Genomic DNA, 24,790 nt, shown 5'->3' on the forward strand with positions numbered 1-24,790 from the left:
GTTACCAGGTCCTTAAATAGTGTCTCCTACAGTATTCAAAAGATTTTTTTAAGTCAATTAGAGATACTAAATGTAGAACTATTTACCGGAAAGCCTTTAATTTTCTGCTCGTTCGAGAAACATACGTTTCATTACATATTCGTGTTCTATCAAACGTTTTAAATCTATTTGCTGGTGTTAAGTAACATTAAATACATATTTTTTTAAAGAAAATTGTCATGCAATTCCTCCAGAATTGCCTTTGTAGAGTCGTATATGAAATTAACATGGAAAGACAGCAGCCCTAACCGATGGTGGTTTTTGTCGGCCCGTGATAGCAATATCAATAAACGTGTTTATCTTGAGAAAGGTAGAGAGCTTCGGCCTTTAATGGCGCTCAAACCATTAAAACGATTGTCGGGGCTGACAAGCTTACCGGTGAATTTATTGCTTCAATAGATTAATAGTTAACTGAGCTAAGAGAACTGTTTATAATTATAATTGTTACAAGAAATTGAATTCACTCTTGATTTTAGTACCAACAGCTATCAATAGATGTTGACAGAAAGAAAAAGTAAAATTTAAAACATGTGGATAATGCAATAATAGGGCACAGATCCAATGTGCGGTCGAAATATGTATAATACCAGTAGTAAATATCTTGAATACTTTTGATTTTTTGAAAGCATTTGCGATGCGAGCTATGAGTTGCGATGGCATTTGAATGATTTTGATTTAATGCTATTCCGCCTCGTTGAGTCTATATTGTTGATGTTTTCCATCTAAAATGGAAAGGAGTGAAAACAATTTGCGTTTAACCACCGCGATTAATTGAAAGCACAGGAAACTAACACTATCTATATAAGATAGGTACTAAAATAATTTAAAAATATCGATGAACTGCAATCATATAGGTAATTCATTGCATTTTAAGAGCGGTGCCAATTGTAATCAAAACAAAACCATATGCGGATCGAGTCGGATCAATTATAAAGAATCGTAATCGAGCCAAATATCGGACAATGACGCATCGACATGGATACAATATGGATGCAACCGAAATAATTCTAGACGATTGACATGACAATGACGAGTGCTGCGCGCGTGATTGATACGTGACAGGAATTGCAAAGCTAGAAGTGCAAATATTAAGTACCTTATAGATTTAATGGTAATTATTATTCACATTGTATGACTGAACTTGTATTTTACTGACCAAACCCATAAAGACAACGTGAGTATAAACTACGAAGAGCAAGAGTAAAGAAAATTAGAGTTGTTAGTATAATTCTGGCATTCAGACTGCCAAGTCTACAACCTTGTATTCTCTACATGAATTTGGGACACTTGAAAACATTCCACAGTCTGCCAAACCAACGACACATCGGTTTCCTAACGATGTCTATAAAAAGTGTGCAGTGGGAGTTTTCCGACATGATTACGAAGGCATTTAGCACATATCTAAGCAGGCTTCCGCTTTAAAAAAGAAAATGGCGCCAGAATTGAATGACACGTGGCAAAAAGAAGTCAGCGCGCAATCGGATACAGTATCCAGCTAACCAGACGGGAATAGTCACATCATGTCCCGGCCTGGCTTGCGTCCATAACAACAGCCGACTCAAAACGCCCCAACGCCACCCACCAATCAAACTAATCTACACCTTACAGTATATACTCTTAAAACTAATTTTCTCTGCTCTAGTTGGCGAGTTACAACGGCTAGTCTACCCCAGGACGGATATAAGCTGCGTCTGCGCCGGTCCTTACGTAATTTTTCGTTGACGATGAACTCAATACGTCACGTAAACGCTTCCGGATGACAAATGACCGATTTTATAATGTAAATTCAGAGAGCACAATAAGATGCAAGGTTAAGAATGTGGAGCTAAAAATAGGAAGCCATTAGGGAATCTATTAAAGTGATAAATCGGATTATTTAAAGTTCAATGTTGGTTTTGTGACTGCTTTCGGCAACAGGATGGTGTATTAAAAAGATATAAAGAAAGATTTGTCATGAATTTGTTTTTCATGAAAATACAGAGTTATTTTAGTGTTGAAAGATTAACATTCATTAGGAAATATACTTTCCGGTCCGTTTAGAGCTGTGTGTTGATATTCCAATGACCTATTTTCAAAACTTAACGTTATTTTCTGAATTACATGGGTTTCAATATTGAACTAAATGGAAAATACTTAAAATCGTTTCCGAAAAGAGTAAGAACAAAAATTACATGGAATCCAAGTAAAAAACACTTTACTATACTTAATTAAAATTGCCATGATAGAAAGTACACAATGACGGATTAGATAAAAAAAACATCACTAACTTAAATTAGTGTTTTTTTTCTTGAGCCATGCTCTAGTCGGTGTAGCAATTCATGCTACCTTTTGGGGTGTGGATATATAATAGGGCAGTGGATTAGGTGGAGTAAGTAAGAGGTATCCCTCTTACCTTCCTCCCCCTCCCCCCCCAATAAATAGAAAAGATTCATCTATGTATGCTATAAAACATGTTAGCGTTTAAACGACGTTAGCGTCAATTTTATGTGACTTTAGTACGTTTCGCAACTTATGATTAACAGGGGCCAGCTAACCATGTCCTTTTTCGTGAGCTAACCAATCGTGATCACTTTATTAGGAGATTTCAACATAGGCCATCCGATTTGGTAATACGATGGAAACCACTATTATGTATCATCAGCAGAATTTAGATTTACTGATCATATTAACTCTAATAAACGAGGACTGATTTTACCCCTGATAGACTTGGATCTAGACTAAAGTTATTTTGCCAGCCAGCTAAGGTGCATGATGAGTGAATTAACGTCCAACAAATGTAAGAATAACCTGTATTCCATGAGAGTTCACCTGATGTACGACGGTATTTCATTTGACGGGTAGAGACAACATTTACTAGGTAACCGATAACTTGCTAGTGCTGCCTATTTAATTGTTAAAAGTGCCATCAAGTTGATCTTCAAGCTATTTGCTTAAAAATGTGTGCACTGAAATACATTGTGCAAGATCGTGCAAATGATCGCAAGCAAAATGTCGTTCACAAATTGTAAACATCATTACCGAAGAATCTTTGACCGAAGACCACGACAGATATGCAAATAATTTATCGTACTTTGCCACTACATACGAAAGAGAAAAATACGCAGGAGATCATAAAGATATCTATGACGATGCGATACCAACTACTTCGACTAAAAAAGATATTTCACAATTAGTATAGATAAAAATTCACATCGTTAAACATGTTGATAAGAAAGGTAACTCTGAAGCAGTAAATCCTTTTATAAGCATGGAAATCATTTGCAACCAACAGGCTAGAAAAACTATTATATGTAATAGTACTGATCCAATCTACAAGAACTCACGGGCGATAAAGCGTTTGGTCCCTGATCTTGAACCAGTATGAGCAATAATGACCATATTAGTAGAAACAGCGTGTTAAATCGTAAAGTGAAGTATACACGAGGCAGTATGAGACTAGCGAGAGGTCGGATCTCGTCTCATTATTGAAATGAAATAGCCGCTGCTTAGATCTCTCTCATCACTTCCATGGGATTTTAATGCTTATGAGGCATTAAGCTGAACAACTGAATAATGTTAATCACAAACTTAAGCCTTCTCTAAGTACTAAGTGGTCAAGTATTAGAGTTTTTGTCTTCGATGGAAATTGAAATTGCAATGTGGCAGGTAAGGCAAGACGATTAAAATACGTTAACAGCAAAAATAAAACCATTGTGAAACCCATATGTCTACTTTGATACTGAGATTCTACAGTGAATAGAAGGTCAAAGCCAACATATTTCAAAAAGGAAATCTCTAACTCGCGTGGGTATTCAGGTAGGCCATTCACCTGCGGAACCCTGACTAATGATTTTGGACCTTTTCCAAAAACGGCGACGGTGTTTTGCCATATAATCTTATTGGACGGCACAAATGCGATTTTGTTGATTTAGACTTTGATATATTAATTATTAGAACCTCAACTTTACGTTGAATCAATTTTGCTTTAAAACATAATATGCTTGTTTTTCTTGATATTGAATAAGGAAAATATAGAAATAGAATCCACTCTATTACTTATTAATACGCAAATCAAGAAACATTCAATCTGTTCATCTGTTGCTGGATATAGGCACTGCTCGCGTTTTTTTCAGTGAAAGGCTCCGTAGTCAACACTATACGAGGTATAAAATCTAATTCAGCCGTCTCATGTTGACCTAACAAAACTGGAAATTACAATATAAGGTCTCAAATATATTCCCAATTGATCTAACGAGAGGATACATCCATCGCTAGATAAACTGAGTACCCACGCTATCTAGAAAAAACGCACTTGTAAGAATGTCGATAACGTAATCGAACTTTATTCAATTGTGGAGAATGCAGTAATTAATGTGAAGCACAAAATCATACCATCAAGCATGGAAACAGTAAGAACAATGCGAAATATTATCACGTCGATAGCAAAACAAAGCAAACAATACGCAAACATGAAAACTGAACCAGAACACAATGGTTATGTATGTTACGATACCACAGATAATGTTATCGGAGAATGCATGTATTTGGTTATTTGGATATCATTTTGTTTTTCAATAAAACAAAGCTATCGTAAAATTGCTTCCCGCTACCTTATCTAACATATAAAGCAAAGCTAAAGACCTTTTAAAGGGGATTTAGAACGGTTCTTATCCCAAAAGTCTTTGGTGGCCTAATAGGGATTTTCAAAGCAGTCCGTATTGACTTTTATGCTCAGCAAGAAAGGTCCAACCAGATTGCAAATTCAGTTTCAGAATTTCAAATTTATTCAGACAGTTCGGTACTTTCAGTCGCTAGAAGGTTCTAGCGACGAGTAGTAGTTGTTCTGTGGAGGTCCACAGGGCTATTAGGAGGGATGACTGGATGAGTATATTTTATTTCTGTCATTGGTTTTAAACGAACCATTTGTATGTCAACCTTTATCTATGTAATTTCTGTGTGAGTTCCAAGGATTATTTAAGACTAAGCTTAAAGTTCACGTGCCGACCGATACACCTACATTTTCTTCAAGTTGAATTTCAAGTTGTCTAGCTAAATCATCTGTTAGAGGCAGGAAAACAGTAATCACTTTAAGTACGCCATTCGTAATGATACAGTCGCCGCAACCTTGTAGCGAGGCTCATCATTGAGATGTCACGTCAATCTTATCAGATAACGGATCACAAGGAAAAATTGTATAGAACAACCAGTATAGTTGGACCCTTGAAAAATTTAGACTCTCAGAAAGAGATGCGAAAGGATAATGTAATTTAGCTGATTACGCGTCATTTGATGACGATAGGTGCTGCGACGGCGATATCATCTATCCATCATTTTATCCTATCATTTTTTATTATTTTTATTTATATTTCGCTTTAAGCGATAATGCCGCTATTTGCCATGTACTTAGTTAAGTCTCTTTTGTAAGTATTTTATTTATTTTGGTGCTATATTTGTATTTTACCTGCTTTTTATAGGATTAAAATCAAAGTTTTTTTGCACATAATTTAAGTACAATAATCAATATATCTTTGTATATTTTATGTACCATTTACGAGGTATGAAAGGATGTCAGAGCTCCGTCAAATCTTGTAAAGTACCTACCTATAAGATTCTTGTAATATACGTCATAACAGTAAACTAATATAAATAAGATAGTACAGCAGAGAAAAAGATATACCTATTATGTTACCTGATATGCAGTAACAGAAACGCGTTTTGAAGACATACCTGAAACGATGAAAACATTATATTTTATTTTTAAATAAAATGCTTGTTAATAATAAGTAAGTAAGCACTTTTTAGTAAATAGGTTTTAAATTATTTCAAGTCAGCAATATTTTGTGCATTTGATTTCTCGATCCTGATTTCTTCTTGTAGGTTCTAGAACATTCGAAAACAGGTGGGCACACATAATATATGTATGGTAACCGCCGTTCCCAAGTCGCGAGAAAGTACAAGTTGGCGAGAAGAAAGTGCGTGGACGCAAAAACACGCCCGTCCGCCAATCGGAAAGGAATTTAGCGCGAGCGTGCGCCGGAGCAGCGTCGTCGTGTGAACAGATGTTGAATCTTTCTTTTACGCTTATTTGTATGGTTTTGGTAATTGATACTTAAAGGTCATAGTTTTCTCTCTCGTCTCGTGAAATGCTTACATCAATTGATGTAAAACGGTAATGTTTCTGACATTTCTTGAAGTTCCCATAAGAATGCCGATTCGTAGGGTTTTGGATGTAAGAACTAGTGGTATTTTCCAGACTACCTCAACTAACGACGGACTTTAAAAAATATAGTAACATAAAGCTGTTAACACGCCTTCCATCTCAAATACGGATCTAGCAGCCTCCCTGATCACTGGCCCTTGAATATTTAATGTAAAAGCGAGCAATTTGCTCTAGAAGGCCTGTTATTAAAACTGTGTACATGGGCCGTTAAGTGTAATGTAAAATATAAACTATCTTTGAAAGTATGCCGTCCGGTCCGCAAGATCAAATGCTTTTACAAGTTTAGGGTCTACTAAGAAATACTCGGCGACTGTAAAGGACTAACATAAATATTTCTAGACAACACAAGTAGTACAAATAAATAGTAGTGTGTACGTATTTTAATGACCATTGTCGGTTTAGAAGTGACCGTACTACGTTTTAATAATACAGTAATGAAACGCACGAAAGCATATTAAAATACAATAAAACCATGTCACCGCTTTGTAGTAGGCACATTGATTTTACAAGTTAAAGAAATTTAAATTTCGTTAAGGAAAATACATGTCGACACCTAATCATTTTCAATGCAGTCCAATTACACGTAGAAAAGAGAAAAGAATTGGCTAACGGTAGAACCTCGCAATCATAGTAGCAGTTTTTTAATATGTTTTACAATACTAGACCCGAACGACATACATTTAAGTGATACATATAAACTCTATCACAGAGTAGTACAGATCATATTGGTTGTACGTAGTCGGACCAATAGGTAACTGACATGAGAAGTACATGCTATAATGGTAACGAAACGTAATACTATAGAGTGTTGACACAGATGTTACTGAAATTGATAGTTTATTACCAATGAGATTTTAATATGAACCCCACGTTATATGCTTGCTTAATTGAATCCAAGGCTTTATTATCATAAGTAGGCATTTAAAATTTGTAATGGCTACAAAGTAACAAAACAAATCCTAGAAACCATTGATGTATTATGTTACTAAATCATTGATAGAAACTTAGGTATTATTTATTCCATGAATGATCTGCAATAAAAAAGGTATATTAAAGGATGCACTAAGATATTTATCGTCCTAGAGTCCTACCTAGACATAACTATAACGATAAGGCAATACCTGAGCAATGCCTAGGCCTTAACCTCAATTATTCACCTATTTATATTTTACTCAAGTTCCAGAAATCTGCAGAAAACCACATGGAAAATGTGAAGGTAGAGCTAAGAAGTTAACGGTTTAAAAAGAAAAATGTACAGATAATAAAGATTCAAAAGCTAACAATAAATATCTACAATAACCTTGCTGATTTCAAGATTCACGGTGAAAGATAAGATATCGTATCTCATCTTAAAGCTACGGCGGACGTGAAATAAAATGGAAGAATTGTGAAAAAAATAAGAGTTAAAGAGAATTGGTAACATTTATTAGAAATTGTTTTGTAATAACTGAAAAAATCTGCACTTGCAAGCAGTTACTGCATTGATCGATCACTAACAATGATGGAGCAGACGATTAAGGTTCAAGGATGCGATTTTGAAAGTTGGGAGAAAATGACTATAAAATGTCTTATGAAGATAAGCAACACATAATAACAGGTACTAACTAGCTTCTATAAGTGGTCGTAAGTGCCGGCATAGAAACGGCGAAACATCCTACTATCTTCACTTTCTCTGGCAATATTTTAACTACTATAAATGATAGTGTTATATATCTAGCATATTATGGCCATCATAATGCGGACTATCGTTTTCTCAATGCATTTGCGAGGTTAAGCAACGTTGGACGAAAGTGCTTCCATAATGTGCAGTAGGCGTAGCGTGGGATAGAACGAAGTTACTTCATTGCACAACTAGTTTAAATTGAGACACGACAAAAATGGGCGAAATTCAAATCTAAACGCTTTCGGATTGCATAGTTCTGGAATAGCGTTGGACTTGATTGGAATTGACATTTAATTAATAACTATTAATACGACCGACGAAGAAGTTCCAAATGCTACTAAATATGATTAAACCTACCGCCAAGATTACAAGAATAATTTAATTTTATGATCGTTACCAATCGATGGACGCAAAGCTAACGCAAATAGGTTAAGCCTGCTCAGGCATAATTATGTTGCGAAAATAATATTAAAATGAAACTTTAGACGGAAACTAAGACGAAATGTTCACAAGATGATAATTAATAGACGTTAAGTAATTGCTAAACGTAAATTGTTATTAGCAAATTAATGCGGTGCGTTATAACAGTTTGGAAATAAGATTTTAAAATTGCTTTTAAAAAACCATAATCATGTATATTAAAAAGTAATTGTAAGAGGTAAGGTGGGGTGAGGGATCTGTAGGTCTTGATAGTTTGGTAGATGATGTGGGTGCCAATCAAGGACATACGACACCTACACAAGCAGGTAACGATACGTAATATCAAAAATTGGCAAAACTGGAGACGCTGATGTCACCGGTCGTAGACCTTTGGAATGCCGCTTGCCAAGAATTGCAGGACGCTGCATTTGTAGGGCTGACGCTAGCTTTTCACGTTTATTTTATTAAACATCCGGTTTTGAAGAGGTCAGAGTCGACGTTTTTTGCACGGAAATTATTGCATTTAAGTTAAAATAAAAAAAAAAACAGTAAATAATAATTATTGTTAGTAAATAGTGTCAGCTTACTGCGAACCTACCTACCTACTAGTGAACCCAGACTTTTATGTTTAACATTAAATACTTACTTACTTCTGAGAACCAGAGCTGAGTGTCTTGCATGCATGTAACTAGTATAGTGCGTGCGCAGTGTCTGAAATAGCAGGATAGTTCTAATTTGACCGTTGGCGACGTTATTTGCATCCTGCTTCTATTGTCCTTAATTTTGCTTTTTCAGCGTTTATAATTTTAACGAATTGTTCATTAGGTTTTGATTTTATCATAGCAAAAGTTGGGGATACGCAAATATATTTGAAGCGCAACCCTTATAACATTATCATCAATATTTGCTAAATTTAATAAGGCAAAATAACCGGTTTGCCACTGCTGACGAAAATAATACACAAATTGCTTACAAAGTCAAGGGTTTTGCTGTCGCCAACATAATCGCCAACATATTATAAGACAGACGTCATTAGAAATGAATGAACGTACAAATAAACTCCCAAATTACGAATGCTTCGTGACTATCTGTGTCTGAATAAACTTTGTAGTACTACTAAGGACTCTATTAGGTAGTACTTTATAGTCCTGTATAGAACTTTAGTCATAAGCATAGAATAATACTATGTATAGAGTTACCGAACTTTCCGCGAGGATTGTCTGTTTCGAGCGAAACACTTACGGTAAGAATGAGATTTTTGTATGGAATGTCCAGGGTGTGTCATGGTCATAAAGTAGTAGAAGCCATAGGGAAAATCTTCGCTAAGACATGAAATCAAATAAAGAATCCTAAACAGTAGTACAAATTGTCCGTGGCAATCCAGCGCGGTAACGCTGCTAGTGTCATGGGCACTTTTGGGCCAGGTTTGACACGGAGTGGGTTCTAGGTTAAGTAATTTTAAGTTAGGTTATTTGACTTTTTGTAATTTGAAACTTTTCTACTTATTTATGATTTTTTTATTTTTAAAATAAAATACAGATAAAGTTTTGTAGTACAATCTTCTTCTTTGCGAGTCGATGGCGATCGATACTAAATTTTTGCTGACCAATAATTACTTTTATGATGTAATATCTAGTCATCCAGCTAGAACATCCAATCAGACATTCCCGTTCGATTACCAGTGAGTAGAATTAAGGAATCCAACATTTGCATTTTGCGACTCTCGCTGCTTCCACCAAACCGCTACACCGCAGCTTCGTACAACTATATAACTATGTCTATCAGTGGGTCTTATATGCTGTAAACTATCTAAATAAGTAAGTAATAAAAGAGTGAGGTAAAAGAATGTCGTAAAACATAATATTATTGTTATTAAGGCGATATAAAGCAATTTGAAAAGCCACAAAGGTTCCCGATGTTCGATAACTCTGCCCACTTATAGAGTTACGAAATCCATAAATAATGATGTGTATGGGTCAATAGAGAAAACATTAATCGCCACTGGGCACACTTAAGACGTCTGTTCATAGTACGCAACACCCAGTGATCAGTTTCCATATAAGTAGTTTAGCAGTTTAGCATTCAGTGTACCCAACGAGGCCGTAGAAAGTTTCATCTGGACAAAGCGTTAAACCACCAACTTGGATTTGCATCACAAATGTAAGCAGATACTTTACGAGTAGCTTTCGACAATTCGAGACATCTTGACATACATTAAAAACAAATAGGAAGTCATTATCTATAAGCCTAGGTACACATCGAAAATCAATGGCTAGACCGGCAGGTTGAGATTGAAGGAAAATAGGATCGCACAAGACCCTTAGTTGCACTCTTACTTAACAATTAAAAACGAACAATGCAAAACGACTCCATGCGCTTAAAAATTCATATCGCCCATTACTTTCTACCTGTGGTATTTCATTATTCATCAACTTTTGTCCAGACAGAACAAAACCAGACAATTTCGCAAAACAAACAAAGCTCTCTTGCTTTCATTCACAAGCGTTCCCATGACGGCACAGTTGTACTAACTGTCGTGTCATTGTCATATATCGACCCATGCAGAATCATCTTGCAGACATGTCCTTTGAATTTGGACTCTGTTGCATTGTATTTCAAGAGTATCTACAGTCACAAGAGATTCATGCACGGTTCAAGTAATAGGAATGCATGAACGTCTATTTCCCGATACTTTTCTTTGATATCAATTCACCCTCTAATAAGACGGCTTTGTGATTAAATGTTCGCGGCACTTTTTGCTTTCTGTCATTGAAGATTCAAGAATTCTGAACGAGTTATACAAAGTTATCGGAAACAATTTTCCAGGGGAAATATTACAGAGGTGGTATTATAGAATTCTTATAATCAGATAAGTTATTGCAATAACTTAGTCACGATTTCCATGTCACGTCTCAAGAGGGGTTTTTTGGACGATGTTTTCTAAGTTTGACCAGTCTATCAGATTGCAAAACCAAGATTTAGGTCACGCTTTAGTTCGGTAATCTTGTTAAAATTTCGCCCTCCTATCTTGTTGATTAAAGTGAACTCTCTGCTCGGCAAAGTTATATGTATCTATGAAAGTATTTATAGGGCAAGACGCTTAGTTTATTTTAGTTTTACTATCTAAAACGGCACACGGTTCCGTCATATATGCGTGATTGAAGGCAAGTAAACAAACCGTCGCTGGTTTAAGATTAGTTTTACGAGTTTGAGCAATCCTATTTTATATCTAATGTATAAGGGAAATATTGATTATATGTTTACATTGCTTTCTATGCTTTACTGATTTTCTGGGTGTACCCACAAGAATGTAAAATAACAAACCTGTTTCCCAAAAAGGTAAAGAAACAGCATTTGGTATTTTAAGTGCTGGGTCTTACGATCACCAATAAAAGGTTGGATCGACGAAAGTACACATTTTTATGTTTAAAAACCTCCTTCGCAAAGCGATGAAATTGACATGATAAAAATAACAAACTCAATAGTTTCTCAAAAAGTGAAAGTATGTACCTGATCACACCTTGAAATACCTGATCGTCCAACAAAAATATTAAATGCATGTTTATGTTGAATGGCTCTCTTATAATTGAAATCTGTTATTCATTTCGCTTGGCATTCGAGGAAATGGATTAAATTATGCCAGTGATTAATTAAGGAGGATTGGCCCGTCATCAGGCCATGTCAGTAAAGTTCATGATATTGATTATTTTGTCCGTATTTGTTGTGAAATAACGGCGTGAAATTAAAATTATGTACTATACTGGGTGTTAGTGACATCGTAACGAATACTGAGGTGGTTGATTCAGACCATGATTCTGAGTTAAAATCAAGTGGAATTTTCCGTCGCAAAATTCATGATTTTTTTTAGTTTTTTAAAATTATTTTCAATTCTATACTTTTGCGATGGAAAATTGCACTTGATATTAACTCAGAATAATCAGATGAATCATCCCTCTCAGTATTCGTTACGATGACACTTACACCCCGTATTTATCCGAAAAATTACTATATCTCTTATTATCGTTTATTCTTTGCTCTTGGTATCATTATACTTGCTAAAGTAATAGTGAATAAAACTCGTCTCCACTAGGCGACATTTGTTGACATGGTTTCAGTGATGACCTCTAAAGTGTTGATTTTTATGTTCCAATTGGTTTCCACTGAATGTTATATATATGATAGATAATATATTACCTATGTTGTAATTTTATTATGAATGTAATGAATTTCTTCGTAATACTGATCGTGAAAAAGTGAACAATATAATCCGTGATTAAATAAACTACCGCCTACGCTGATTAAAATATCAAGAGTTATTTATATTCGCCACAACAAAAAAGATGGATAAAAAAGAAACTTTTTTCGGTTATAATCTAGTGAAATTCTTTTTTTCAACTTTGTGTCGCACAAATTATCAGATCAACCATCGTTGATACAGCTGCCATAAAGACTATTTTAAAGTAGGTATTTCGCTGCAAAGATTATGGATATAAGCTAAAAATGCTAAAAGTATATTTCCTCCAACAGGAGGAGGGTTCGGTGTAACTGTAAACTATACTGTATCTCTATGGACGATCGAATGCTATACTTTTCTCTATGTTTAGATGTATAGTATGTAGGTACTCATACCGTCAAGAGGCGGAAGTTTTTGTTGAGATGTTGAGACTCATCTATCTATGGCAAAAAATCTAAGTTAGATGGCGCACTTGGCAAAAGTGTAACTTTTGATATGAAGCATAAAAGATCAGGAGAAAAAGTTAAATGCTTCGGTCCAAAAAGTAATTCGATAATAATATTCTTTGCTGAAAAAGATCGCTCGTTTCGCTGTAAATAAATGTAGATGGGTAGATATAGATGAATTCGGATATACGATCGTTCATTGAATACTGAATGAGGCAAATCAGAGTAGATTAAATTTTACCAACCTCATCAACCCTGCTGTCAGGGTTACTATTGAGCTGCCAAAGGCCCATGACATGACTCACGTAACGAATACTTACTGACATCAATAAGTAGTAACCGGGACCAACGGCTTAACGTGCCTTCCGAAGCACAGATCATCTTTCTTTTGGACAATCAGGTGAACAGCCTGTAATGTTCTATAACCAAACTAGCGATCACAAAGTGATTTTCACGGAAATTAGCATTTAGTGTTTTCGGAAATGCGATGATTACCGAGCCGAGAAAAATGAGCACTATACGCTGTATGTGGTTTTTATGTTTCTTTTCTAAATCCCACATGACCTTAGTGTGCGAAAGGCAAGTGTTGGAAATAGTGTCAGTCGTGTAAACGTGATCGGCGATTTCGCGGTTATTAGGCGTTTTGTTAGCATGTTTAGATTACGTGTGTTAGCGCTAAAGCGGCGTGGATTTTCTTTGTAATAGTTGAAGCTGGGTCTCAGGAATCTTGAAAGGATAACTCTACATATAATAACTTCCATAATTCCTAATGAGGCGGGCTAGTCACAAGCAAGCAGAAGACAACTTGCGGCAAATTTTGATACAAAGTTCTACAATGGTAAAGATGATTGCTATGCTTAAGCAGAGCTTATTTACACTGCGTTATGTGACATGATTTTCATTGGTTGCTATTGATCAAAATACTAGCTTCCATACACGCGTGTCTTTCTTATTGGGTTTCTTAGGGGCAAAAAATGATTATTTCGAAGTTTCGTAAAAAGTATCTCTCGTGACTAAGTTGTCGACAGCCTATTATTAGTATTTCTTTAACTACAGTCTCTCTTTCCCTCTCTCTCTCTTCTACCTAAGAGGCTATATCTAAGGCTGGGTACCTACTTAGTTTGTTTTAAGGCCTTGATTGGCCTCGGTTCTAACATAAATTTCTCATGTGACAGTATTGTGATGAACAGAAGTGCCGTGAACATGGAGAAATCATTATTTCATGATCATTCATGATGAAGACCATAAATATTATGATGTAAGAGCATAATGTTTAGTGCTTAAAAAAATCATAACTTACAAAAATATAATTGACTTTTGACAACAATAATTCTTTAAAATGAGAAAATTATATTTAATTCTCTGAAACTTAGCTGAGTCCACTAACAAGGTAAATATTTTTTGTACATGAGGGAATTATTAATAAACTATTCTAATAAATACAGTATTGTAAATTTTAATAATATCCGTCATCAAGGACGATATATTCATAATTTTATAGACTGAAATTTTATTCAAAACTTTTACAATCTCAACTACCTACCAATTACCCATAAAATTGCCCCAATATTATGCTCTGTGGGTTGGCAATAAGCGGACATTTTTGAGGATTGGGCTGTCTGCCAGAACAGGTCAACATCCCATATTGTTCACTTGCAATACATTGTAAATCCACATTATTACTACAATATGATGGCACATCATTGCTGATTAAAAATAAACCAATAGCCCTATTAAAGGGAGAGCAGTCAACTAGTTGAGGGAAATAGGGCAGACGATATGTTTAAATATAAATAGGGTAAAGGGTTTTATTTTATACAAAAGTTATAAGGAAACATAAAAGTCAAATCAAGTCATCCCTATATAAAAGTTAATAGCTCGATGTGATGAAATCCACAATTCAAATAAATACATATGTAACAGACTTCACATTAAAAATAGAGTGGAAATAATATTATTTCTGCGAAACTAGCACAGTCGCCGGTCTGTCCCTGTCTACATCTCACTGCTGCTAGTGTTATTTTTAAATTGGTTCACTTCTAGCATGCTTCACGTAATATCGTATTATTTGTTCCCCTTCGGAAATTAGTAGGTACTGGCGTGACCTCACTGCAATTTAATAATGCTTTACAACTTTTCAGTGACCGGTCAATCCAAATTTATCTCATCTGGTCCAGCCTATAAATAGGTGTCAGTATTGCCCTGGAAATTGATAAGACGGCGCCGGTACGAGATAGCGGCGTGCACTCGGCACTCGGCTGAGGTCTGCACGGTCTACTATAATGTAAACAATTCGTAGCACTGCACCTGCACCGGTGCAACAGGTGAAATTAGTATGCGGTCGAAACCGGCCAAAGATCGCCGCCAGGCCGGCCTGGCGCGCCACAAATCCCGTCCAGAACCCACTTTCACACCATAAGCCTGTTAAATTCTTCAAAACACCATCACCCCATCGCAAGAATACATAACACGCAAGGTAACATAAACGATAAATACCTTTTCCTTCGCCCGTCCTGCATGTTTTTGCACTGTTTTCGCAATTAACGCACCTTTACTTTCAGCCATTTTTATCACTTTCTCATAACCGATCGTTTTTATTTAGATACACTATCAATTTGCAACCTATTTTGGTTGCAGTTCTATTCTACGCTGTCACACGTCAAAATCCAAATGCGTTGCTGTTGCCGGACCACACTGGCGCGAGTGAGAGAGAAAAATGTCACCCTAGCGCCCTTGCGCTTCTGCGGCTGAAGCCAGAAACGAATCGTGATTTCTTTTTCTCTAGTTTCACTAGATGGCGTTTAGAAGTTACTATTTTACTTAGTAGATGTCGCTAATAAAATAGATTGAGTGTATAGATATTTCGCATATTTCGTAGCAAAAAACATTTTGGTGCTGCACGTTTTGTATATGTCGATGATGTGCGTGTATCTAGAAAGTCAAAAAACAATGAACATTCTCAAAGAAAACTTGAGGAAAATTACTTGTGGTGCCATCTAGTTACTATAATGATAATAAACTTAGCTACTTTTAACTTTAGTGCTGGTGTCACAGATGGCAGTAATAAAATAATAGGAATAGCAATATTTTCTTACAGAATCTTTCATTTTCATTGTGGCGGTGGTGGTGGTGTTGTCATTCACAATATAATGTAATGATTATAATTGGTAAAATATTAAAAAAAAACTTGGTTATAACGTTCTAACCTTGTTCTAACCAAATAATTTAGTTTTAAAATTTTTGACGTTTGTTTGACTTTGACTTGTTTGTGTACGATTTTCAAATTAATGTAATGATTTCGTAGGTCCAACCTTTACATTCCGTGTTTTTTTAAACTATTTTGTTCAGTGATTGAAGCAAATATACACAAAGCCTATCATGGTAAATAAAATTTTGCTACAAATTTCAGTCACACTCAGTGTACGGATTTTTTTTCAATTTCATGTTATTTTGTTTGTCGTTGATTTTAGGAGGTAAAAACAGAGTTACAGAAGAATGCTATTGCGTTAGCTCGTCGTAAGGAGCTAGAGATATTCCAGCGGGCTTTAGATGTGCAATGGATGAACAATCGCATGGAAGACGGCCGTATGGGCCGCTGCTTGGCGCTTATACGGCGGGAAGCCGATATGGAGAAAAACTTCCAAGAGGTAATGTAATGTTTAAATTTTTTTCACTGGTATTCAAGTTTACTTACCTTATATCTTTACTGTTGTTCTTGTAGTCTTCACAATAAATATATGAAGGTGCCTTACAATTAGCCTGTTAGTCGTCATACTGTAATAATTTAACTCTATAATAATGTATATGCTGTGCTGTGTTTTTCTCATGTTTAAGTTGTGTTTGTGAGAGTAATAAAATGTATCTTATCTGTTAAAGAAATAAGCTCAAGCAATTTTCTGTGTACTCTATGAACTATATAATAATTAAAAATTGTGTCTATCATACAGAGAACAGACCATGCAGCGATAGTAAACACAAAAGCAGCAAGAGAAACAGCTCTGGGTATGGAGATAGCAAAAGTGCAACGTGAAGAGACATGTAAATACATGCGTCGTCACTACCTTAGGGAAAGAGATCCCTCATTACGGCATCTTGCTACAAAATTGCAAGCCGGGTATGTTTGCAGAGATTTGCAACAACAGATATTGCATAATGAATACCGAAGGCTGCAAGAAAAGGTTGGTTTTGTACATAATTGGTAATAAAACATCTTATCTAAATGATACATACACAGTTATATGCAATGTTATATGGGACTTAAACATCTATTATACCTCTGCTATGTTATTCTATTTGTTAAATAAAATAGTAGGCTAATACAGTATTTTTTTTTATAATATTCCATCTTATCTAATAAAAAAAAGGCTTGTGAGTCTTATAACCAACATAACACTGGGAAGCATATCTATATTATCTATGTACACTGTTTATGTTATTTTAGTTGGTACATTGTAAAACATATTTTCCAGGCTGAAGAGAAACGAGCGAATGATGTTCTCCGTGCATCCTTATACTCGGACATAGAGAATGAAGAGATAGAAGACCGCTTGAAGGCAGAGCAATGCAGCAAATATGGCCAGGAGTTGATGCAGCAACTGGTCTCAAGACAGAGACAGAAGCAATGCCAGTATGAGGATACTCTGATTGAAAAGAAGATGCTTGATGAGATCTTGAGGACCATTGCTGATGAAGATAAGAGGTATAAAAGTTACTATTCTTGCTTTTTCCTGAATCATCATTTCGCCAATGAAATTGTTGTTTGTCATTGAGAGAGGGAGCACAAAAACAAAGGACCCTGAGTTTGAAAACCAAACGCTGAACACATTTTTTTTGTCCTACAAAGAGAACATTAATTCGATGGAATTCTAAATCAGATAGGACTAGAACCTGCAGGTGTTGTCAAGTGGGGACGAACATGTTAACCATTACATCATTAGAATAATATTATTGCAAGATAAAAGTTATTAATTTGATTGTATAATATGTTGCTATCTGTAACCTCACTAGTAGGATAGAACTATGATAATAATCTTGGCTTTCAAGAATGGTACATTGAAAGTAAATAATTTTGGTGAGGTGTGGGTACTTAGTTCATCAGGATGTACCTCTGATTACCCCAATGGGGATGTAGTCGTGAGCTTATGTGTGTGTGTGTGTGAGAGAGAGAGTAAACAATATTTAATTTTGATTTGATATTCTCCACAGAGAATTCGAACAAAAGCGCGAATTGATGAAGAAAACGCGTGAAGAGATGGTAACGTTCAAGAAAGCTCAGGACGCGTGGCGCGCGAAGCAGAAACAAATGGTCATTCTAGAAGAGAAGGAGATTGAACGACAGAAGCAGGCCATGTCGGATCGCGACGAAGCTGTGTGAGTTGTCGGTTCACATCTTATTTATTTAAAGTGCATGTTTTAAAAAAGAAAACAGGTACATTTATCCAGCAATAAATGCTTTTTTTAACTAGGTATATAATGATGTTTGTGATGGCGGGCGACCGCCGGGATACCTAAGGCTGACGATAGGGCTTTGGGGCGCGCATTGGGAGAGGCCTATGTCCAGCAGTGGGTTGCAATGGGCTGATGATGATGATGAGGCTTGAGCTCAATAATAACGTTGACATCATGATTGCTGATGAGGTTGTTCATCATTCATGAAAATGACAGAAGTTTAATTTTAAGAAATGACAGCCACTTTAGGACATTATAGGATGACATTGTTGTCTGATATATTATACATAATTGTTATTGAGTACCTTTCTGTGATAGCTCAGTTGAAAGAATGCTTGACTCTCACTGTAAGGTTGCATGTTCGAAATCGTCCTTCGAATTCTTGTTTCGATCATAAATGATTATCACGTGCTTAGCGGTGACGAAAAAATCGTGAGGAAACCCGAGAAATGCGTTTCGGAGCTATGTGACCTAACCTGTATTGGGCTGGCTTTTACTTCGCGGATTGGAAGGACAGACAGGTAGTCGTTTCTGTAAAGGACCTGTCAAATCTTCAGGTTAGGTAAACAGACCCTGTGAAAACGGGATAACGCTAGGGAGATGATAATGTTATTGAATTTTCCTTTCCGCCCTTGACTTTGTCCGCGTGAAATTAGTTTATATCTCTTACTAAGTTCTTACTACGTTCCGGAAATGGGACTGCTCGTTTCGGGGTTTCAACTTATGCAGATGCTTAGTTTAAAACATCTTCTTTTGTTTCAGTTGAGCTAATATATATTTTTTTATTATAGAGTTGCAGCCAGGCAGCGTCGTTTAGCGGAAAAAGAGGCAATAAATGCGAAAATCGCTGCAAAACTATTAGCTGATGAGGTAATTTCTATAATATACAGATTTAAAATTGTGCTTTTAAAGAGTAATATTTATCAGTTTGTTGTCGGTTCGGTAATAGAGTAGTATCCTACCCAGGTCAAAGATAAATTCTTCAATTCTGATTTAAAACTGATAAAATTATTTTTTTTCTATTTACCTTAAATGTGAATTTTAATCAAGAAATTATAATATTTGGTTCCTGACCTTGCAAACATCAAGAAAAACGTTCGACATTTTATCACGTTTTTCTAAGATGTCACAGTGTGCTGTTCAAATAAATTGCATAGTAGTTTTGTGTTTTGACGTTTACTAAAGTAACAGTTACAAACTAGCCTATTGATAGTAATTATATAATTACAGGATGCCCGTCAAGAACGCGACAACATAATCAAACTGCTGCAAGAACAAGAGTATTTGGAGAAGAATATTAACGATGAGATAGCAGAGAATGAGAAGACGGACAGAGTGAAGCAAGAGACTAAAGAAGCGCTCACCAAACAGATAGAGGAGAAGAAGAGACTTGCGCAAGAACAACGGGCTAGGGAGGTCGACTTTCGAAGACAGGTAAGGGATACATTGTATCTACAAGTTTATTAGTTTCCTATAGACGGACATGGGCGCGCTTCTCTTTAGTCCTTGGCGGCTTACGGTCATATAAGACTAAAGTAAAATCCAGAGGAGGTGAGGTAAAATTAGCTACGAATTGGTGCGGGGCGGAAACTTGGTTGGTTGGTTGAGACCTAGTGAAGAGCATAGGATAGTTTTTATTCCAGAAATTGTTCCTTTTTTTTTGACGTCGGGAAATGCGTTACGCATACCACGCCCCCGTCCCACATAACCACGCATATAATAAACGTGGTATTACATTTTATGCCATGGTGTAGATGTGATAGGTAACAGACAGACAGGCAATAGGCAATTAGACTCGATAATGAATTTAAAAATATCATATTTTTTACCACCACATTGCTCCAGTGCGTTGAATGAGTTGATTCAGCCCGCAATGTCTTAGCCAAACAAAGGACAATCTCACAAAAGCGATTTCGGTTGGTTGACGGGAGGCCTGGCTGTGCCTAGCTGTGGAGACGTATACATACAGGCTATTTATGTTCATGTTATGTTATATTGGAGATTTCCTTCGAAAACGTTTAGTGAATGTGGAGGAAGCCAGAGAATGTCAGGATCGAAGCAAATGGAATTCTATAGTTTCTGTTTACCCCGATGAGAGATAGACGTGAGTTTATTGATGTATGTTTTACAGACTGAAGCAAAAATTCGGGCCGACGAAGAGAAGGAGCGAGAGAAACAGCGTCGCATCCGCGAGAAGAATAAAAAACATTGCGCGGAGTTGCTGGTTCAAGCCGAGGCGCATCGACAACTCATTCGCAACGCCAGTGAAGATGAGGCGAACCGCGCGCGCGCTGTGAAGGAGTATGAACGCAAATGGTTAGTTATCTACTTACGCGTACTGTTGCAGAAAACCTTAAAAGATATCAATACGGTAGTATTAGTGTGTATTGATATTATCGACAGTATCCATACTATCGATAGGCTATCGATAGTGGCTATCAATAGGCAACAACTGTGCTCAGCAGTGGCGTATATATGCGTGTTTATTTGCGTCTATGTTTAATATTGGCCTTAAAAATGTTGCTGTCCGATAAGTAAAAAAAAGTAAAAAGATTTAGCTGGTTTTAGAATTGAAACTAAAATAAAGTTTGTGTCGGCCACAGTCGCCACTTTTACTTACCAACGACATTTCTCTTACCAGGGAAGAAGAAGTAGCAGAAGAGCGCAAGAAGATAGTAAGGGAACACGTGCCACACTTACTAGGCTACTTGCAAGCCGGCGTGATCAAAAAGACTGACTTACCGCAAGTACGGGAAGGCGCTAACAAACACCCAGAGTTGGCAAACTTGAACATAGAGGCGCTCACACAGTCGCAAAGACCGAAGAGGTTTGCTAAGTGTAACGCGCAGTGTTTTATACTCAGAGAGTATTAATTACGGAATTCAATTACGATAATGTCGAAAGTAACATCAGGGTCATTTATAAAACTCCAATTGGGGTAGTCAGAGGTACATCCATCGCAAAGTACCCGCGTTTCACCGAACCTTTCTTTCATTTATGAATACATACATTATTAAATCATAGATACCAATTTGACGACTTGGACGCTTGCCGGAGGAGGAGGGGTTCAAATTTATATAAAAAAGCAATATTGATATTTGACATTTATTGGCATTGTGTACTTACTTTTATAATACAAATGTCAAATTGAAATAGTGCTTGTAAGATAATTGCCTAAATATGGCCTTTTTAGACCCCCTGGTATTAAGATTTTCATAATTAGACGGAAAAGTTCATTAATCAATTCGAAAGCATGGAATGTATTAATATGGCATGTTTTGTTGCAACATAAATAAATAAGTTAAATACATAATACTAAATAAAATAAATGTGTTTAAAAAATGTGATAGCTTCATGCATGACGCATACATATGTGAAACATACTTTATGCATTCGACATTGTTAATGGATTGCCAACATTGCCATTAATAATATGATTCCGGAATGTTGTAAAATCAATCAGAGGGACTAAGAAGCACACATTAAAGCATTTCATGTAAAAAAAGCAATATTGCAATTTGACACTTGTGCAGTAAGAGTAAGCACGCAAAATCAACGCAAATTTTGAACTTAACCGCATTAAGTTATTGTTTTGATTCGTAAATAAGCATATATGATTTAACAAATGGTTTATCGCATTTAGCGCGTGGTGCAAGAGGGAAATATTTTACAGTTAAACAGAATTTTATAACATAACAAATATTTTATAGCACAAACAGAAAAAAACAAAAGAGAAATAGAATGAGTACAATAGGCGGCCTTATTGCTAAGTACTAATTTCTTCCAGGCAACCTTTAAGTATAGATTATACACATATCATCACTCCGCCTGCATCCCTGAAGGGACGTGTATAGTAATAATAATAAAAAAGTTTATTTAGGTATAGTACACCCATTCATCGCCAGCTCTGTTTAAGTCCCATGTTATTAGGTGGCGAACCTATTATAAAAATAATGTAGGTTATATTTAGAACTAAAGATGGACAAATCGAAGCAAATGGAATTCTATTATCTCTGCTTACCCCGGTGGGAAAAAAGCCTGAGTTTATGCATGAACGTATGTAAAGATCGATACTAATGGTTACTCTCGATATTAACGATACTCTTTACACTAATGTATTTAATATTTATCGACAATCAACTGCGATTGTCACCCGGATATTTTGTAATATTAAGTATTTTTGATAATTTATAGCAATTTGTATTACTATTTAATAACTAAAGAGACTGAAATTGATTGTGATAAATCCGTCCTCTTATTAATTTTGTGATCCAAACATTAAATTAAATAAAATTTATTGAATAGTATTTATGGTTTCATTATAATTGCGCCAAGATCTATCTGCTTGTTTGGTCTCTTAAGGGAAATATGCGTAAATTTGTATTATTACATGGATGTAATATTAAATGGATCTTATTCATTCATTGCATATGAAACATTCCTGTCCAAACTGAAGTATGCTTCAGTAAAGTCAACAATAATTATCCTGCTTGGGTGAGCTCACGAAAAATATTTAAACAGTCGAAATTAATGCCAAATACCCGACTGAAATATTAAAAGGGTGGAGTAGGGTAACTATGGAGGTAGTCATTTATGGAATTGCGACTTCTTTGTAGGACTGGCAGTGAAGAAAAACATACTGATTTTAGGCTACAAGTTACGCGTAGTCGTCTACGAAGTACGCGTAGTTGCCTACGACGTACGCGTAGTCGGCTACGGTTCTTTGCCCGTGGTCCTACTAATATTTATATTACAGTCCTACTGATAGAACCACGGGCAAAAAAAAATCCCATGGTACTATAGTAGGGCCACGGGCAAAGAAGGTCGGCTACGAGTATCGCGGAGTCGAATACGCTTGTTCAGCCGGGCTAACATGCACACGGTGATAAAATTATCGATCGATTCAATAAATTTTGTTGAAATCGATAAGTTTGTTTTATTTCCTAAGATGCGTGCCACGTGTTTTTGTTCGTGTTTTGACAGATCGACATGAGTTATTTGGGTTCAAACTATTCCTAGGGTTCAAATATTAGCACCAATCGACATAATTATATCGTCACAGTCGATAAAATGACCGTGACAATTTTTTATCACGTTGTGCATGTTAGCCCTACTGGAACGAACGTACAGTACGATAGGATTGACGGTCGGGTCATCAGTTATTATGTACTTACTCGGAATCTAGCAAAGAAGTTACAGAGTTCTTTTTCATAAGAATACCTACAAATAGAATGGATATTTTCAAATGTAGAGTTTTTTAGTAGGTTTTGCGTCAGGTGGCATTTACTAACTATCTGGGCGCGGAGAAATGATTGAGTCTTTAATTTCTTTGTAGAATGGTCACTCAACGCCGAGTTGAATTTTTTTCGCAATAAAGAAATAAAGCTGCCGTGTCAGTACCCGCACGTTAGCCATTATGATAAAATCTCGGCACATCATACCACCACCCCTTTCAGAATCGACAATCCCAACGGTTATTTGCTTGTCCGCGACCCTGTAGCTTATCTGTTCTGAACAGCATACAATTCTTTTTTTTTGTGTACCTAAGTCTCCTAAGTATTATAATAGGTACTTATTCGTAAGAGGTTATTATATGGTACTTACCTAAGTCACTTAATCTACTTTTCACTATTATTTTACTATGCTTTTTTACCTACCGCCAGACTTTTATTACAAGATTCTTTTTTGTAACCACAGTTATAAGAATTAAAGTTTTTTCAGGGTACCAGCACAAACCTGTATATCCTCCATACCTATTCCCTGTCTGGAAGAGAATCGTGCGTGTGCGTGCCTAAGGATGGTAGTAATAAACTAATCTCAGTTTCGAGACTGCCCTCAAGATCATTAATTATCAATGGGACAGTTTTTATATAAAAACAGGAACTTGAGCATGGTCTTGAGCGCAGTTTCAGCTGAGATTAGTTTATTAATACCAACTTTAGTCTCGCAAAAGCTCGAAAATGGCTCGACTGATTTTAGATACCATTGTGTTTGCATGGGTGATCTCTGGATATTCACAATTTCAATTCTGGACACCATGTATTACCTTTCTTGTTGTATTACCTTACCATGTGCCGCCTTACCGAGTAATGTTGCCAGCTTGGCTTTTTAGTCCTTAGCGGATAACGGCCATTTAGACTAAAGTAAGACCCAGAGGGAGTGAGGGCTATCTCTATGAATTGGTGTGAGGCAGAAAGGTACCGTTCTATACGTAGCATTATTCTTTAATTAAAAACAATAACGGGTTCTTACCGCGTTTAAAGCAGGGATATGAGGCTTCCGATATTTCGACACTGTTGCAAGTGCCATGATCACGGAAGAAGAAAGAGGGTAGACAAATA

At 36.2% G+C, this 24,790-nt stretch overlaps 2 protein-coding genes across 5 annotated transcripts in view; one reads left to right on the plus strand and one right to left on the minus strand.

Moving 5' to 3' along the window:
- LOC126369476 (myc box-dependent-interacting protein 1) overlaps positions 1-15,724 on the minus strand; it is a 43,234-nt gene extending 27,510 nt beyond the window's left edge. For 3 of the 4 annotated variants that reach the window (XM_050013895.1, XM_050013894.1, XM_050013893.1), the window contains exon 1: positions 15,498-15,724. In XM_050013895.1, coding sequence (XP_049869852.1) covers positions 15,498-15,566 — 69 coding nt within the window. In that variant the 5' untranslated portion in view covers positions 15,567-15,724. The remainder of the gene's footprint in view (positions 1-15,497) is intronic. The other variant, XM_050013896.1, reaches the window with a different exon arrangement.
- A 395-nt stretch (positions 15,725-16,119) lies between these two features.
- LOC126369475 (meiosis-specific nuclear structural protein 1-like) lies at positions 16,120-21,871 on the plus strand. Its single transcript, XM_050013892.1, has 9 exons — positions 16,120-16,382; positions 16,472-16,648; positions 16,949-17,179; positions 17,471-17,700; positions 18,207-18,371; positions 19,241-19,319; positions 19,680-19,883; positions 20,581-20,765; positions 21,091-21,871. Exons 1-9 carry the CDS (start codon positions 16,380-16,382, stop codon positions 21,320-21,322), a joined length of 1,506 nt encoding a protein of 501 aa, XP_049869849.1. The 5' UTR covers positions 16,120-16,379; the 3' UTR covers positions 21,323-21,871.
- Positions 21,872-24,790: the final 2,919 nt, after the last annotated feature.

The sequence above is a fragment of the Pectinophora gossypiella genome, chromosome 9 (assembly GCF_024362695.1).
Source record: "Pectinophora gossypiella chromosome 9, ilPecGoss1.1, whole genome shotgun sequence".
NCBI lineage: Eukaryota > Metazoa > Arthropoda > Insecta > Lepidoptera > Gelechiidae > Pectinophora > Pectinophora gossypiella.